The sequence below is a fragment of the Trachurus japonicus genome, chromosome 5 (assembly GCF_045865225.1).
Source record: "Trachurus japonicus isolate A0001 chromosome 5, Traja_1.0".
NCBI lineage: Eukaryota > Metazoa > Chordata > Actinopteri > Carangiformes > Carangidae > Trachurus > Trachurus japonicus.
Window position 1 is genome coordinate 27330833 of NC_140911.1, and position 19505 is coordinate 27350337.

A 19505-nucleotide genomic window follows, 5' to 3' on the forward strand; every position below is an offset into this window, starting at 1 on the left:
ATGCAAACTAGTGTACATGTGACCAGTGTGCGCATGTATATTCCACTGTGTTTTAATTTGCACTAAAAATCATAGACTGTAAAAAGAAAATACCATCGGAATTAACTACTTAGAAAATTACGCGGCCGCCTCCAATTGGTCCAACCATGTCACGTGCTCGTCCCGGAAGTGGAAGCGGAGGTCTCGAGTGCAGGAATCTGTCGGTAACAGTTGTGTTCCGCGGTGGGTTTCTGCTTCTCAAAATGGACACATTGAATAAACTGAAGCAGTTTGACGCTTATCCCAAAACTCTGGAGGATTTCCGAGTGAAGACTTGGGGAGGAGCGACCGGTGAGTGTCCCGTTTATCCAGGAGCGGTCGGTTAGCTCCAGCGGCTAACAACAAGGCTAACTGATTCATTCCACCTTTTCTATGTGGTAGTTGTCTGATGTTAAAGACACCAAGTCACAGCGCTGAACAGACAGAGAAAAGCTGAACAGACAATGATGGTTTACCACCTAAACACTACTGTCATTCTCTTCAAACACACTGACACTGTTGCTTTGCTGTTGAATGAACTGTTGAAACTGCTGACTGGTGGGCACACCACAGCAGTTAACATTATAGAGGTGGATATAATGAAGGACGAACGCCTTATAAAGAGGCAAAACAAATGTAAAGAAATATGTGACAAGTAAAGAAAAAATCTGTATATAATATATATGTTATGCTTCAGTATTGTAGACTTTGTCATTAAGAGCTGCAACAGTTAGCCAAATTGATCAGGGAATTTGCTGTTGTCGTTACTGAATAATTTAAAGCAAAGAGTCAAGTATTCTCAAACTTCTCAAACATACAACAACCCCCCTCCCCTCTCTCTCTCTCAGTGACCATCATCAGCAGCATCATCATGTTGGTCCTGTTTGTGTCGGAGCTGCAGTACTACCTAACTAAAGAGGTGAGTTCACCCTACTACAAGTAAGCGGGAAGCTCCACGAGACAGTCTGCCTAGACTATGATTGGTTCAGTCTGGTGTTTGAACAATAAAAGAAAGACGTGTACAAACAATAATATATCATGAATATACTTTTAATTACAACTTGTGCTTAAACATTCATTAGTGGTACTGTCTGCTCCTGTTCATGTGTCAAAAAAATTCACTGTAATGGTCACTAGTTCCATTATCCAATGAATGAATGAAAGACAAGTGGGGGTAGTCCCAAGATGAAGCTAGACTGTGAATGAAACTTCTGTCCGGCTGGTCCTGTATGACCAGTCTGTCAAGTTTGACTTCGACAAGTCACTGTAATGGCACGTTTCTTCAGTTAAGTGTTTGAACTGACAGCCTCAAGTGTCTCTGCAGGTTCATCCCGAGCTCTATGTCGACACATCACGAGGAGACAAACTCAAAATCAACATTGATGTAATCTTCCCCCACATGCCCTGCGCCTGTGAGTAACACTGCTCTTACACATCCAAAGAATCTAACGTATTAATGACATGCTGATTATAAACCACCTGCTTCCCTCCCTCATCTCTTTCTTGTGTTTCCCTCACTTTTGTCCTGTCATTCCTTCCCTCGTGTCCCAACTCAGACCTCAGTATAGATGCAATGGACGTGGCTGGAGAACAACAGCTGGACGTTGAACACAACCTGTTCAAACAGCGTCTGGATAAAGACCTGAAGGCAGTCACCCTGGAGGCAGAGAAACACGGTATACTGTCTTGTTCCGCTTCCTCAGTGCTGCTAAGGCTAGATCTTAAAGGACAATTCTGGGCAAATTCAACTTGGGGCTCTAGTTTCCTAATATTTTAGGTCTAAAAGAAGGATTCTGAAGATTTTCTTTTTAATTTCTCCTGTTTTGCAGTAGTAGCGTAGCCAGAAATTAGCTGGTGGGTGGGATGCATTAAAGTGGGTAGGCAGAAACCTTTGCCAGGAGATTGACAGCTTATAGCCTACCTAATAACAGTACCAGAGGGCTGACAAACACATATTGTAGCCTACATAATAACTACAGTGCCAGGGCACTGGAACACATTTTACAGCACACAACTACTGTATGCTATAATATGCGTTCCAATCCCAGTACCATGGGGATGAAACATAGTTATCCACAAGTCGGTTTTGCATTTCCGGTGGAATTTTACGTTTACATTTAACGCTGGCTTTTAACACGGATGTCAATTTGTGTGATATCCATATCCATTGTTAGAAGCTGGTGTGATGATCCATGCGTTTTACAGATTTTCATTGAAAAAAAAAAATCATCCATGCATTTATCGCAACTACCGAAACCATGAAACGTAAACATAAAATTCCACCGGAAGAGCAAAACCGGCACACGTTTTTGACGTTCGTAAAAAGGTGGATAGCCTACATGGTCATATGGAATGTTCTTCTGTTTCTCTCTCGGTCTCTTTGTGTATGAATTCTTATAAATCCTCAACCCTGTGAGGTACAATTAAAGCAGATATCAGTGGAATGTTTTTGTTAATATAAGTCCTAAATAGTCCTATTTTCCGTCAGCAATCACTTACATGAAGTATTTCAGCCTAAACACGAGTCTCTCCGTCACTCTGCTCTGCTGTAACCCGAGGAGAAAATTTTCCTTGTGGGATACAAGTGTTATCCAATGAGGGGAGAGAACGGCATGAAGGGCTGTGTGTGCAGCCAAGGGATGCGCGTGAATGTGGTGACGTAGCACGAGGACCAATTGATGCCTGACAAGGGCGGGGGCTGCTAACTCATGGTGCGTTCAAGGAAACTCGTACTTTGTGTTTTTCCTTCCTGTGAAGTCATACCAGTTCGATCTGGTACGAGTTCACGGGTCGGAAGTTACGAGTGGCCGTTATAGGGAACTTTCACAGACAACAGGACGGTAAAAACACGAGCTACGGGTTACCTGGAACGCTACCAAGTCGTAGTTGTGACTTGAAGCTGTAACTTACGGTTTCAAAAGCCTGCCTTGAACACAGCATTAGCCGAAACGGCCGTGCCGATGATATCTGCTTTAAGTATTTTACATCCTTTTTTTCATATGAATGTAGAAAAATTGATATGGCCAAATATAGAGGGGAAAATAAAAAACGGAAAATGAATTTCACACGTGTAAACACACAGACAAATGTTATGAAGCTGTTTTTAAATGTTATCTAGCTGTTCGGTCCGGTCAGCATCGCAAACTGTCCTCCAGTTTTTTCTCATGGCTCATTTATGTGAAAGAAAACACCTGGCTGGCATCATAATAAACCATCCAGCATCAAGCTTAGAGCTACATCACCATCTACCAGACTGGAGTGTGGTACATTGTTGCAGACTCTGATCACACACACGATTAGTGCAGGAAGAGAGTGTGTTGCCTTCAACATGATTGGATGGTGTTTTTCCAGGCTTGTTTGTTCCACAGGTGACTGACTTTTTTCATTTTTGTGAAAAAGCATTAAATTACTTGGTTGCAATTGGGATGTGGAGAGGATTTCAAGCAGTTCAGTAGAAAATGCCACAGAATAAGATCCCCAACCCTACCTTTAAAAAGAAAATCTTCAGATTCATTCTTTTAGACCTAAAATATTAGTAAACTATAGCTCCAGGTTGAATTTGTCCTCGATTGTTTTAAAATGGCTGCATGGTTTATTGAACACTCTACCTGAGCATACCTTGTTGACCAGCATGATGGTGACTACAGCGTGTCGTTGTTGTTGTTGTTGTGTAGAACTTGGTAAAGCTGACGATGGTGAAGTATTTGACCCCAGCACACTAGACCCCAACAGATGTGAAAGCTGTTACGGAGCTGAGACTGAAGACCTAAAGTAAGACACACACACACACACACACACACACACACACACACACACACACAGATGGAAATATACGAGACACCTTTTTTCAGTGACTCTGTTTCTAAGCACCTTGACTCTGCCTTCTTTGTGTGTGGCAGATGCTGTAACACATGTGACGATGTGCGGGAGGCCTATCGTCGGCGAGGCTGGGCATTTAAAAGTGCCGACACCATCGAGCAGTGTAAGAGGGAGGGCTTCACACAGAAGATGCAAGAGCAGAAGAATGAAGGCTGTCAGGTGTACGGCTTCCTGGAAGTCAACAAGGTTTATTTATTATTATTATAATATTATTATTATTGTTATTATCATCAGGTTGTCAGCAGAGATCTGAGAGAGAACATGTTGTGTTCTGTTGAGATGTTGTGTAGTTCATAATGAGTGTCGGTCTATTGTGAGGAAGTATGTAAGGATTATTAGGAAATGCTTAATAACACACAGGCACCTTCTCATCATCTCATCTGTTATAGACCTTTTCAGAGAGTATAAACAAAGACAGGTGTGGCTCATTAGAAAACGCTCTGGTACACTAAATGGAATGGAGCCTTAATTAGTATCCTTGGTAACACCTGTATTTGTTTATACTCTCTGAAAAGGTCTATATGGAGACTTAGGCGACTGACTAAATGTTGGGACTCTCCTCTCAGAACCGCGCTGTAGGGTTGTGCCAATGGATGAAGGTGGTTGACAGAATTTAAAAGTGGTTTTAGACTGATACATAGATCCTAAGTCTCAAGTTAGAATTCTCTCTAGCAGCTCAGTAATGACACCAACAACAAGAAGTGCTAGTTGTAGTTGTAGAAATGGTAATACTAACAATATAAGTGATAAGATACAGTAAGTGTTGCAGCAGCTAAAGCTGTGGTGCACAAAAATAGTAAGAAATACAACAATAAAGAAAAAAATAATAATAAAAGTTATAAAATAATAATTTGTACCGAATATATTCAGTCCAGTAATGATAACAGCAGTGTTAGCAGTAGTAAATGATGTTAATAATAATGATCAATCTTTCTCAACATCAACCCTAGCTTTAGAGTCAGTCCTCTTTCTCTCTCATCCATGAAGTGATGTAACCTATAGAGCTGCAGGAGCCACTGGGACGATGCTCTGCTGCGTGATTAAATGAAATATCTACATTTGACATAACATGGTTGATACTCACAGTATATGTATTTTAAAATCTTCTAAGAAAAACGAACGTATAACAAGGAAACATTACAAATTAAGAAATGGCTGCCATTAGCCAGTGAGTAGCACAGTTACTAATATCATTGAATATTTGTAAGATCACACAACCATTCTCTTTGGCATCATTGGCATTATTTCTCTCTCCTCTATAGGTGGCAGGAAACTTTCACTTTGCTCCAGGGAAAAGTTTCCAGCAGTCTCATGTCCACGGTAAGACTTGCAGTCCATTACTCTGTTCATACAAACTACACCCAGAGGTTTCTGCACATCCTGTGTCTTTATCAGTATCTGTGCCACAGCGAGGTCTGGAGCTTCACAAAGACTCAACACAGAGCCAGAGTCCAGACACTGGAGTCCAAGAGTGCAGATTCAGAAAACTCTGGACTCCAGAGTTCATAATCAGTTCACTTTACTTTTAATAAATGTGGAACTGAAGGTGCAGCGAGTAAGCTGTTCTCTACAGTGTTTTGATGCAGGGTGCTCAGAAGCTTTTGGGTGTCCTATCTGTTCATTTATTCATTCACCAGAAGCATCCACTTCATCCACTCACATGGTCAGTAATGATCACAAGCAGGGAATCTCATTAATGAAGTGCAGTCAGTTGATAAAGGTGTTGACACAGTTAAAACTGTGCAGCTGTCATCAGTTAGTTGCTGTAGGTCAGTGTGTGTGTTTAGCCGTCTTATCCTTACCTTACCCACGTCCTGTAGTCACCAGACAGTGGTTAGATACTGAAACGGTGGCTGAAACTGTGATTTCAGTCGTTCAAATGATTTCAGTCTTTCAAGAGATATAAGATTTCTTTATTGTAGTTTCTTTATGGAGTTTAATTTGTCTCATTAATACCTGTAACTGCACAGAGGGTGATCTAATGTGTTTCACTATCCACAAATACAAATTTCTAATTTGTAACTTATATGTTGGTTTTTACAAACATATTGTGTATTTGTAAATATTAAATTTTCCATTTGTTAAAAAAAAGCCATTTGTAAAGCTGAAAATTCTGTTTGTGAAGTGTGATTTAGCATTTGTGGATCAGCAATCACACACATGCCTCAATTACGTACTTTTGAGAGGTTGGCAAGTAGCTGAATTGACAGTAAATGAATAAGATTGCTACTGGATTAACTTGAAGCAATTTTAATTCCTGCTGAAGCACTAATACATCACTTTATTAAGTTAAAATTGTTCTTCATGCTAGAAAGTAACCGTTTAGATCCCCAACATGCGGCTAGCTAGTCCAGATGACGCTTCTTTCTTCATTTGCTCCGACATTTTCGGAGAAGTGAAGCTCCACCCGTGGGGGCAGCGGGTCATCTCAGAGGCAGCAGCTGTCTCCTGAGGTTTTTTTTAATTTAAAAAATATATATATATTTTTTTACAAATGGTAAATTAAATATTTACAAATATGTTTGTAAAAACCAACATACATGTTATACATTAGAAATTTGTATTTGTGGATAGCAAAACAAGTGTGCAAATCAAGGAATATTTGTAGATCACACTGTGCATTTTCAGGTATTAAAATGAGAAAAATTGAACCTCATATTTTTTGTGCTCTACATACTTTGAAAAAAAAAAAGATAATTTCCCCCAGCCTGTACAGCACCACAGAAAGACACAATCAAAAGAGGCTAATAGGCTAAATAAAAACTGAAACAGTGGTTAGATTTCAGTACCAAGATACTGAAAAGAAATTTGAAACAGTAGGTAGGTACTGAAATAGCAGTTAGATGCTGAAACAGTGCTTTCAGTTGTTAGAAACTGAAACAGTAGATAGATATTGATACAGAAGTTAGATTTTAGTAGTTAAAATCTAAAACAGTAGGTAGATACTGATAAAGTAAATACTAAGTAATCAGATTTCATCATTCATGTAGTGAAACAGTGGTTGGTCAGAAAATACTGAATCAAGTTAGATTGTTAGGCAGTTAAATGGGAGTTAGATACTGAAACTATATTTAGATTTCAGCTATTAGAGACTAAACAAAGAAGAGTTCCCACACACATAGCCAACTTGCATAATTTATTGCAACGTTTCAGTACTAGACCTTTTCCAAGCATTCAAGCATTTTGCTTGAAAAAGGTCTAGTACCGAAACGTCACAATAAATTCTGCAAGTGGCTATGTGTGTGGGAACTCTTCTTTGTTTAATTTTGACTTAAAGCAGAAGTAAGTGATATATTTGTGTTAATATAAGTCTTAAATAGTTATATCTTCCGACAGCAATCACTTACATAGAGTGTTTGGTCTGAAACATGGGTCTGTCAGTCACTCTGCTCTGAGCCGAGGAGAAAACATTTATCGTATCCTACAGTTTTTATCCAATGAGGAGAGAGAATGGCATGCAGGGCTGTGTGTGCAGCCAAGGAACGCCGTGAATGTGGTGACGTAGCGACGAGGACTGTTATGGTGCGTTCAAGGAAACTCGGATTTTTCCGACCGAGAACTCGTACCAGTTCGATCTGGTACGAGTTCACCGGTCGGAAGTTACGAGTGGCCGTTATAGTGACTTTCACCGGTAAACCAGGTCGGAAAAACACGAGTGGGTTGCCTGAAACGCTACAAAGTCGTAAGTTGTGACTTGAAGCTGTAATTTACGATTTCAAAAGCCTGCCTGGAACGCAGCATTAGCGAAAACGACCGGACCACTTACTTCTGCTTTAATTGTCACCCTCCGATGCTCCTGCCAAGGAAATAGATGTGCGGAGATTTTCGCTTTTTCTGAAGCTATTAGAGACTAAAACAGTAATTAGAAAATGAAACAGTGGGTTGACGCAGAAACAACATTTAGTGAAATTTTGGTTAGATGCTGAAAAAATGATTAGATTTTAGTAGATGGACATTGACCAGCAGTTGGATACTGAAACAATGGTTTGTTACTGAAACAGTAGTTAGATCTCAGTAATTGATAATGAAACATTAACAGTTAGACAATGAAGCAATGGTTGGATAATAAAACAGTGGTTAAATACTGAAGCAGTTTGACTAGTGAACCTTTAGTTCAATACAGTAATAGCGATTAGATTGTGAAACGGTGCTTAGACACTGAAACTGTGGTTATATTTCAGATGTTGGATTCTGAAAAAGTGGTCATATACTGAAGCTGTCATCAGATGCCATGACAAGTTGTAAAGCTCATTCCCTGGTTGTGATGGGAGATGGGTAAATCTGATTAGATCTCAGACTTGAATGTTCTGCAGCAGAAACAAGAGACAAGAATCACCTACTGAGGCCATGGTGCCTCATGGTGCCTCATCTTTAGAGAACTGTATGTGTATGGGGCGGTGGAACCACTCTGACAGATATCATACAGATTATTTGGTCAATCACACATATAAAAGAAATAATCCTCCTTGATGTTTTTTGTCTGGAGTTTAAAAGCAATCTAAGCTTTAATACTAAATGGTCAAAAACGTCATTTATTCCTGTGGTAAGTTTCACAGTGTCCTGTCCTCATGCATGTGTTCATGTTCCATTAGAATTAGATCCGTAGTAGATCTGTTGAGTCAGAGTTGTGCCGTCACTATCACACCAACATCACCTGGTTTGTTATGTACCTACGTCATTTTAGTGACTCTTCTCTCTTCTTTCTGCAGTGCACGCTGTGGAAAGTAAGTCCATCTTTCTTTGTAGATGTTCATTAGTTTTTTATTCCAGTGCAGTGACGTGTTTATTGATCCACAGGAAACATTGCAACTATGCAGCTTCTTATAGTGCATCTTACTGATATGGGAGCTCATAATAAAAGAATATGAGTATACAGCTGATAGTAGTGGAGGTGCACAGCTGCGTATAGTGCAGCTTATGACAAGTGTAGGAGTATACAGCTCTACAGTTTGATCATTTAAACACCTCAGAAAGCGAAGCAGACAGAATTTGAAGTCATTACTTTTTTGTCTGTTGCATCTGAAGGCGAGTGTGGGCTCTGCCACCGGTGATTTCAGGTGTATAGAGGAGTTTTTGCATGTTTACAGGTGTTCTCTAGGGTGTCTCCAGCTGTGTTCTCAGGACAATTTTGTACACGTGGAAGCATCAAATGAGCCTTTTAGTGTCTCTATGTGGAGAGAGTTTTCCTCTTCTCTGCAGGTCTTCTCTGTGGAGTTTGCGCGTAATGTAGACTCTAGATTGTGACTAGAAGGGGTGAAATAAAAGAGCTGGATATCTGTGCTTCTGCTGCTTCAGTTTTGATGGATCATTAGTCTGACAGTCGTTGGTTTTAAATGAAGTTTTGTATGCAATCATTGAATAAGTTGACCATTAGAAATACTGTTTTCATTGTTAAGTTAAATCTTTTATTCTATTGTAATTTGTACTTTGCTATTTTTATTGTTACTGAGTACATCAAATGTTACTAAGTCATGACCCACTGCTACAAATCACACAGTAATACCTGGACCCAATATACAGCGGGGAAAAAAGTACTGAAGGCGTCAACACTTTTCTCAGAAAATTTCTAATAGAGCTATTGAAATGAAATTTTCACCAGATGTCGGCAACAACCCAAGTAATGCACACATACAAATCCAAACATTTATGCCCATAAATTAAGTCATGTGTAATAAAGTGAAATGACACAGGGAATAAGTATTGAACACATGAAGAAAAGGAGGAGGTGCAAAAAGGTATGGAAAGCGAAGAAAGCAGCTGGAGTCTGTCAGTATTTAGAAAGTAATCCTGTCTCCTGTCAGTGCAAAGTAATATCTGCTGGTTGAGTCCAGCTGACGCCTATAAAAGGTTTCTCATCACCAGGTGTCACACAGGAAGCGTCTCATGATGGGGAAAAGCAAAGAGCTTCTCAAGACCTTCAGAAACTGATGTTGGAGAACATCCCGATGGCATCGGTTACAGACATGAACGAATGCACCGTTTTATCCGTTGGTGCCGTTATCTGGAACTAAAAAGAACAACATTTTACCATAAACTGGCCATGACCAGGTGCTCCTCAGTCCTCACAAGATTTCTGAAAGAGTCAAGAGAATACTAAGAAGAGTTGTCCAAGAGCCAATGAGCACTGACAGAGAGCTTTATTAGAGCGACCAGCTAGCAGGTACAGTTATAAAAAAACAACAAGTAATGCATTTAACCGCCATGGCCTCTATGCATGCTCAACATGCAAGTCTATTGACGCGTTCAATACTTATTTTCCCCGCTGTATATTACTACTGCAGATAACAGAGGATAAACAAAACTTAACTCTCCAACACCTATCAAACATGAGTCAACAAACCTCAGGCTTCTGTCCCTGAGAATACAACTAAAGTGCAACATCAGTTTTTTTTTGTTTGCTTTTTTTTTTTAACAAACCACAAACCACATGTATTGTGGCTACATACCGCACACAAGACAGGATTAGGAAGAGGATCGAGATTTAATAGAGCATCGTGTTTTCGCTTACAGCTTCTTCAGGCTCACTAAGATGATGTCAAATTGAAAGGTTGAATCTGCAGCTTGTGTCCAGGACAGGTGCAGTCAGTGCAAATTATAATGTTGAGGAAAAGTTTGTTTTCTATAGTAATGTAATTCAAAAAGTACATTTTAATACAGTCATTATTAATTACACAGAGTGAAATATTTAACAACTCTTTTTTGTTTTAATTATGATGATTACAGCTTATAGGTCTCACAAATCAAAAACTTTTTCCTTTTTTTCCCCTCAAATTTGGTTAAATTACCTTTGTACACCTACCCACTGCTGACTACTGACTGTAAGCATGAAGTGCTGGGTGCTGTCAGTGTATCCAAGCATATTCGTGGGAAAATAAATGGAAGGTAAAAGTGTCGTAGGAAAAGGTCCAAAGGCAACATATGTATGACTGCAGCCTGTTAAAGAGACTGTTAAACTGAAAATAATGTTAGAAAGCAACTTCATACTAAATGTCCATGTCCAAGTCTGAGACTATTTAGCCTGTAGGCTACCGGACATGAAAACATTGACAATATTTCCACCTTCGCTTTCCCTCCTGCAACCTGTGGCTGTTATACAATGGTTTTCATGTGAAACTGTGCTGTTTTTTAAAAATTGTATTTAAGAGAAAATCTCTGCAAATCTGCAGATTTTTTTTTTCAAATTGCATATTGAAAAATGTGTATATATACAGTATTTATTTAACAAAAAAAGGATGGGAATATTTCACTCTCCATGTTAAGTATCTATAACATATATTAAAATTATACTTTTTGAATGAAATCACAAAAAAAAACCTTTCCTTGATAATCCAATTTGTCACACTGCACCTGTATAACTGAACCTTTCTTGAAGCCTCTCTAGTGAACAGGTTGATTAAAGCGTTTGTGTATTTTGTCTTTTCAGTACACGACCTGCAGAGCTTTGGCCTTGATAATGTACGTAAAACACATTGTAACATTTCTTTGTCAAGTTTGTGTTTCTTGTTTATATAAATCTTGTAACTTGTTGTTAATAGATGTGAGGTTTAAGTTTGTGTCCTCCTGTGTTGGTTCCTGCAGATCAACATGACTCACCTAATTAAACACCTGTCATTTGGAAAAGATTACCCTGGCATTGTCAACCCTCTGGATGGGACAGACGTCACGGCACCACAAGGTTGGTCATTTCTTTGTTTGTCTTATTACCGTCCAACCCAGGAGAACGGTCATCCTATCTTGGCTAGTCTCACCATAGAAGACCCACATGTAGGATAAAGGTGCAGCTGAGCACATGAAGTTAGAATACTGTGGAAAAATCATTTGAGATACTGGATATTTGATTTTCATGAGCTATAAGTTGTAATCATCAAAATCAAAACAGAGGTTTTTATATTTCACTCTGTGTAATGAATCTAGAACGTGTCACATTTGAATTTAAATAACTTAATATTCACTTTCTCTGCAGCTGCAGAAACAACAGAGACAGTTTGATGTTTGTGACATGGTTCACAATCAGAACCTATAGAAAAATCAATACTGATTTTTTTTCTCTCTAAATCCAGTTAGGGGTCACCATGAAGAACAAGCAGATTGAATTCTACTTAATATCATGATCATATCAGAATAATATAGCCTATAGATGAACTGTTTAAATCCCCTGCCATTTTCCAAAGCACCAAAATTCTGTTTCAAGTCTTTTACCTTGTGACATTTTCAACAAAGGTTGAGGAGAATGGCTAGGAAAGGAGATTATCCTGACTTTTCAACTTGTACATGTCTGGTTAGAGAGAGGAACTCTGACACAGTTACTGCCCCTCCTCATCCGCCATATAAAACCAAATACCACCAGAGTCCCTCCAGCTGATCAGAGGTACAGTAGACCAGGTGCTGAGTCTGCAGGTGGGCTCAGATCAGTGTTGTTGGTGTGTCATGTCAGTAGCTTCATAAATTATCACAGTCCCACTCTGAAAGGCCATTTAACAAATGTGAATGTTTATTGACAAAACCAGACTGGAGGTGGATGGTGTGACAGCACTGAGTGCACTGAGAGCTGTGGCTTGAGGTTTCTGAAAAGTCCCATAGTTGTGGAGCTGTGTGGAGGAAGCTGCTCCTCTTCCTCAGCAGCGGATGCCCATACCGATGGCCATGAAGGTGCCAAACGTCCCCCCGCTCTGCATCATGGTCTTCCCTACGCCTCCCATCAGCTCCCTGCCACGCATGCCGATCCTGGACACAGAAGGCACACCGTCAGTCCTATCAGTCCACTTGCTCGGTGGACTACAGCAGCTACACTGAAGTCTGACTTACCTGAGACAGGAGAAAGTGCCAAACATGGCGCCAGCAGCCATTCCCACAGCAAACCCCATCATGAAGCCCATCTTGACCCGGTCAACACAACTGGGCTGGGTCTGACCATATGGACCTACACTCACCGGCATCTGGAGGAGACAGAGTGAGAGGGGCAGGACAGACAGAGCAGGGGTGAGGGGTGGGTAGAGAGGGGGTGGAGGAGGTAGATGAGTCGTTGGACTGTGACTGGTGTCAGTGTGATCTGATTGCACCAGTAACATTTTACACAAGAAATTATTTAAATTGTTAGTATCCAAAACAGATATTAGGCAAGTTTATTTAGTATAGTCCATTTTTACAAACAGTTTGTCTCAAAGGGCTTTACATAGCATCATAACATCCTCTGTCCTTAGACCCTCTCATCCACTGAGGAAAAACTCCTAAGAAAACCCATTACAGTTAAAAGATGGATTTTCTGCAATTGAATGAAGAACTCATTGGCTGATTGCTGCGGCTCCAGTTTGTGGCAATTATAACTTTCTATTACTATGTTCCACCACCACATGTAGGCTATGATATATTTAGAGAGCGTTACCTTGTTGCCTCACAGCAAACATGGTTGAAAGGTGCAACACCTGCACATCGCACAGAGACAAATGCCTTGTCCAGGTTCTACATTAGTATGTGTTGTGTATAATGTTGTTATTATAAAGGTTGTGCTGTTGTGTTGTGGATATACACAATGTAAGGGACATGAGGAGACAGTTGAAGCATTAACACACACCCTGTCAGCTGGTTCCACTGGGACTGTGTGAAGAAATACACATGACAGACTTGCTACAGGTTTGACTTGTGTGCAGAGCTGATCGTTTTACCGGATCAGACTGGCGTTAAACTGAACCACTCTGGTCTGGGTAACAGACCAATCAACGGAAATAACCCGGGAAGCGCCCGTTTCCAGCTCCACCGCTGTTAGTTGTTTTGTAACGTTACCAAGTTAGCTTACTATGCTAACTACCAGGCTAATGTCATCTATGGCCTTGACAAATCGACACGACGCATTTCCACCCACAGCGCGAGCCCGCTCGCTGCACGCGAATGTGTGTGTGTGTGTCCGACCCCACCTCACCTTGACTCCTGTCCAGACTACACTTCTGGTTGCGGATAAAAAGAAAGGTTCGTCGTAGATGTAAACTCAGCTGCGTTTAATCAACTTAGACAGACCTCCATAACCGGAAAAGAAAGAGGCCGGAGACAGAGGAGAGCAGGAAAGAGCGGAGAGACCTGAGCACAGAGAGGACAGCGCCGCCATGAGGTTGATCTAGTAAAGTGCTGGCTCCATGGAAGAAGTCATGAGTTGTGACTGCATTTTAAAAATAATAATAATAATAATAATAATATTCGTAATACATCACTTGGACCATTAGCACAACTTTCCTAAGCACAAAACCAGAGCAGGATTTGTATGTGAAATAAGATGGCAAGAAAAAAAAATACAAATACAAAAGTTCAGCTGTGAAAATAATTATTTAAGAGGAACTGGGCAAGCAGGTGGAAGGAATTATATTCAGATGTAAGCACACAGTTTCGTTGCATTTCTGTATAATTTTAAGTAGAGGAGTCATTTTAAGTGCATTCCATTATGAGAGGAAACTAAGTGAAACAATGTTCATCTAAAGGTTGTTTTTTCATGATCATCAAATAGGAATTCAATCTGCTTGTTTTTCATGACCACCGATCTAAAGTGAACTCTGTATTTATGCATTTTGGGCTCTGTTGGTCAGACAGGGATCTCCAGTAGTCCTGAAGTAGCTTCACAAACAGGAATCAGCGTGTCTGTTGTTTGTACATTTATGTTGGTTTGTTGTGAAACTTCAATGGCATGGCACTTTGTATGTTGCTGCAGTAAGGCAGTGTGTGGCAGTATTTTTCCTTTTCTTTGGTAAAAGAAGGTGCACACAGAGTAGAGACATGAGGTGGTTCATTTTGGATATGGAGAGCTTGACAATCTTTTATCATAACTGCTGTTGCTTAGATACTACAGGTACACTCAGTTTGAGCCCTCCCATACTAATCCTCTCTGAAACTACATTAGAGATAAAGTTGATGTAGTTGCATAACCAATTCCATAACATCAGAAAACAGAAAGGACATCCCCACATTCATTATAACTTAAAATACTCATGTCATTATTTAAAATGCCATTCTAGTGGACCACATCTTGTGCACATGAATTGAGCAGAGATTTTTTGAGACTAACAGAGGACATGACAGCATTTGAATAAACACCATCTTAGGGGTGGCTGCTTGGCTGGGGCAGGGTCAGGACAGCAGCCAGCTCACTATAAATGTCAGGCTCTCTGTCTAGAAGTCAAAGGGATGAACCACATATGACAATGACCACAAACATTCCAGTAAAACACCAAGGATAGCTTGAAATGGAGAGTTCTGGGTTGTCCAAGTCAACGCCTGGAACTGAATCCCATTGAGATGCTGTAGAGGGACTAGAAATGGGCCGCTGTGCCTGCTAGAAACTCCTCAAACATCACACATTTTAAAAATTGGGGAAAGAGAGTGGGGAAAGCTTTCAGCCACCCTATGTCAGAGACAGGTAGGGTTGTTAGAGACCAGAGCTACTAGGTAATGTGTGTTTTAAACTCAGTAGGAATTGGTATCTAGTACATTCATCACTGTATTTACTGACCGTATTTTATTGTTTTTTTCTTTTCTCCACAGCGTCAATGATGTATCAGTACTTTGTGAAAATTGTTCCTACTATCTACGTAAAAACTGATGGAGAGGTGAGACCCTGACACTGACCTCTTACCTCTGAGATGCAATAAGTTCAAATAAAGTGTTATATACACTGTTGCCCATAAACTTGGAAAAAAAATGTTTTCAGACCCATTCCTCTTTTCCTATAATAAAGGTTAATTGTGGTTTAATTTTCACAGTGATGTCTTTGGAAGAGATTGATCAATAAAGTTTTGAGAAGATATACACTTTACCTATTAAGAATAAATCATAATGTCACAGTCATTTCATGAAAAGAGGTAAAAAAAAGTATTATTCCAACTTTATGGGCACCAGTGTATATGACTCTATGACATGAAACTGTTTATTTAGATGATGTTCAGTTCAGCCGTAACATAAATGAATGTATTTGACTCCACCTCAGAGTAATGCAAACTACTAACAGGTCAGTTGTTGTTGTCTTGTTTGTGCAGGTGGTGAAAACAAACCAGTTCTCTGTCACAAGGCATGAAAAAGTGGCCAACGGGCTGATTGGAGATCAGGGGCTGCCTGGAGTCTTTGTTCTATATGAGCTGTCACCCATGATGGTGAAATTCACAGAGAAACACAGGTAGGACACACCTCAGCACCACAAATCATCTGCTCAGAATTTATACACATATGGGGGATAAAAGTCATTAAAAACATCAGCAATGTCTAATTCAGCATTTGCCCATTGTACCTATTCAGATGTTAGACTATAGAAGTAGAAACTGTAAACCACCTGTAAACTCCATTAAAAAGTTACAGTACATGGAATGACACAGGAAAAAAGTATTGAAAACATACTAAGAAAAAAGCATGAAACCAGCTTATTCAGTTACTCAGTTTTCACACATTTTAGAGCATGGTTAGACATGTGGCTGGATAAGTGTTTCCACTATTTGAAAAAGGGTCTTCCTGCACATCTGAATGCAGATAAACAATTCATTTGTAACTAAGCTTTCCTGCAAGAAGCGTCTCAGCAGCATAGAGCTCTCCGGCCTTTGCAGAAATATTGTTGAATAGCATAGCAGTGGTACTGGTTACAGACAGGGTTGCCTACTCCTTAATGATCCTATAAGCAACATTGGGGCCATGGTCCACAACTGGAAGGAACATCACAGTCTTGCACAACTCTCAGTTGGTTAAAGAGGAAGAAAATAAAGGTGTTGGACCACCTCAGTCACTTTCCAGACTTAAAGGGATAGTTCAACATTTTGACAAATTCTCAATCCCTATAGTCATAGCAGTAGGTTCATTGCCTTTAATTAGCGGTGCATGTTGTTTTTAGATCGGCGGGGCAGAGACGTGAGCTGCTCAGTGAACATGGAGGTGAATGGTACTTGTCCCCTGTCCCTCATCAAACTCATCAAATACACAATCCAACAGCTCCAAAACACTCTGGTGGAGAAGTTGTGACCTGCACATTAACCACACTATGAGATAATATGTAACATTATTAACATTACGACAAATGAAGGAAATACTCAAAACTACTTGACCTTTTGACATGTTTGGAATGTAGTTCCGGCTATGGATTTGCCAAGAAAACAACTCCATCATAGCGTGGTGAATGTGCAGGTCACAACTTGTCCACCAGAGCGTTGTGGAGTTGTTGGATTGTGTATTTGATGAGTTTTGAGGGACAGGGAACCTGTACCGTTCACCTCCATGTGTTCACTGAGCAGCTCACGTCTCTGCCCCGCCGATCTAAAAACAACATTCAACATTCATACAACATTCATAATTAAAGGCAATGAACCTACTGCTAGAACTATAGCGATTATGACAATAGGAGAATTTGCCCAAATGTTGAACCATCCCGAAGATCACAATTCAGCAACAAGCTACGAGTTGAAAAATGGGCCAAACTCCCAGCTGATAACTCAAGAATTTATTGTTTTTCGCACACTGAAATAGTGAAGGCTGTCTCCAGCAAGTATTCAACAACTTTCAGTTAGTGTTTGCAATACTTTTTTCCTGTGTCATTCTGCTTTATTGCACATAACCTTGTCAAAGATTGAATTCAATTCTCTTTTTTACAACTGCTCTTTTTTACAAAATACATGTTGAGGTGGAAAATTAGGTCTGCATTTGTGTAACACATGTTTTCATTGTGTTTAATTGACAAAAGACAGAGTTAAAATAATGAAACCGACATTGATTTATTCATGTTATGTTAAAGATAGAAGACAAAGACAAATATCACGTATTTCAGTGTCTTGTCAGTGACTAACCACCTTATCTTTCTGCTCAGATCATTCACTCACTTCCTGACAGGAGTTTGTGCTATTATTGGAGGAGTGTTCACAGGTCAGTGATAATGTAACACAGTGAGACAACACAATGAATGTGGCTAAAATGGCCAAAAATCCTCATATGTCTTTGTCTTCTTTGTGTCCTGTAGTGGCCGGTCTCATAGACTCACTTATCTACCACTCGGCTCGAGTCATCCAGAAGAAGATAGAGCTGGGCAAGGCGTCCTAACAGTGTCCCCTGCTGGCTTCCACAGTGCAACACAGACCAAGACACGGCACAGAGACAAATTGAAGAAAAGGAGGTGGAGGAGAGACACACAGGCAGAGGGAGATGTTTGGAAAAAGAGGAGAGTCATTTGTTTTCCATAATCTCTCTCTTCTGTCAGTTTCCTCTCTTTCTTTTCTTCTGGGGAAACAAAGAGATCATCTTGAGTCGGACGTGGACATCGTGACACAAGCTTTGTCAGTGGAACTCCCTGCCCTCCATCTTGCTGACATACAGTTCAGAGTGGGATCACTACACCCCGGTTTCAACCACAAATATAAGAAAAAAAAAGGGATGTGGCACACTCGTAGCCTCAGATGCACACAAATATAACATACAAAGTCAGGAAAGAAGACCAGCTGCACCCGTACAGGAGCATGGCAGCTCAGACTGCCAAGTGTAGATCCAAGGTTCCTGTCAGTCCTTTCCTTTATCAGCACACATGCACACCACAAACACACACACACCCTCACATTGTAGGCAACCATCATCACACAAACTCCTTGCCCCATCAATGAGTCATGTAGGCACATCGACAGGGTGAGAAGGGTGGTCATATTTTACAAAACCCCCCATTGATTTGCCATCATCGTTGCTGGTAGCTCAGAATCCGCTGCATATGCACCAATAGTGCCCTCTTCTGCTTGACCGAGGTTTGATCATGAAAAGTGCCAAGTTATAGCTGGTCACAGAATCTTGTTGGAGTAGTATGATTGACATCCCAAGTTTCTTCTCTGTACAGCTCGTAGGTAACGGCAGGCAGGTTAGGAGTGCTTCAGATGTCTCAACAAAACACATCTGCAACACTATGATGAAACAGGGCGCCTTTGTGCACAGGCAAAAGCAGCGAGGGTGGAGGACTTGGCACACCAAACTCCATCATGGCTTTTGCCATGTTGCGTGTGTTGTCATGCTAAACTTCGTGGGCATTTCCTTTACTATTTTCGATTTCCTAGACCTGCCATCAGAAGCAGTTCTAAGAGCAGATGCTGTGTGAGAGGCAGAGCAGGGCGATCAACACCTCTCCTCTGGCCAGTCAGACTCCACATGCTCACGGTGCTTTCAGGTGTCTGGGTGAAGCTGATAGGAGTGACATTGGTTGGAGGCTCTCAATGTGATTGGAGAGGATGCTTTGTAGTTCAGGTAAGGCCAAGTGTGAACAGTAGTGGCAGCTAAGCATAACACACTGGCTATCGGTACATCAGACCCACATCTTCACCCACGTTGAACAGCTGTTTATCAAAAGCAATGAATTCAGTGATGTTCTTTGTTGAGCTCTAACACCTGTGGGCGGTCACCACTGTATTTCTTTGCTCTGTGGAATGAATGAGGTAGAGCCTGCTGGTAGGTTGTCGCTGTTGTCGGAAACTTTGCTTTCTTACGCTTAAGAAGCTTTTTATCAGCCAGTTTCTAATGTCATGCTGATAATATCATGCATCCTTACTTGTTGTACATGTTGTCTTTTTCAGGAGTTTAGATACAAACAAATGCACCACTGCCTCAGAGCGGGGAGGGAAACAACT

At 40.6% G+C, this 19505-nt stretch overlaps 2 protein-coding genes across 3 annotated transcripts; one reads left to right on the forward strand and one right to left on the reverse strand.

The window, feature by feature from the left end:
* Positions 1–156: 156 nt before the first annotated feature.
* On the forward strand, positions 157–18278 carry ergic3 (ERGIC and golgi 3). 2 transcript variants are annotated; one of them, XM_085777095.1, is made up of 14 exons: positions 157–330; positions 867–937; positions 1343–1430; positions 1575–1694; positions 3693–3789; positions 3918–4083; positions 5160–5217; positions 8607–8621; positions 11321–11352; positions 11476–11572; positions 15421–15485; positions 15912–16048; positions 17717–17772; positions 17867–18278. In XM_085777095.1, the coding sequence occupies exons 1-14, from the start codon at positions 243–245 to the stop codon at positions 17944–17946; spliced, it is 1170 nt and encodes a 389-aa protein (XP_085633221.1). In that variant the 5' UTR covers positions 157–242; the 3' UTR covers positions 17947–18278. The 2 variants fall into 2 exon arrangements, with proteins under 2 accessions (XP_085633221.1, XP_085633222.1); XM_085777096.1 differs by lacking the exon at positions 8607–8621.
* On the reverse strand, positions 12367–13964 carry romo1 (reactive oxygen species modulator 1). Its single transcript, XM_085777100.1, has 3 exons — positions 13814–13964; positions 12703–12833; positions 12367–12621 (listed from the first exon to the last, which is right to left on the reverse strand). Exons 2-3 carry the CDS (start codon positions 12831–12833, stop codon positions 12513–12515), a joined length of 240 nt encoding a protein of 79 aa, XP_085633226.1. The 5' UTR covers positions 13814–13964; the 3' UTR covers positions 12367–12512.
* Positions 18279–19505: the final 1227 nt, after the last annotated feature.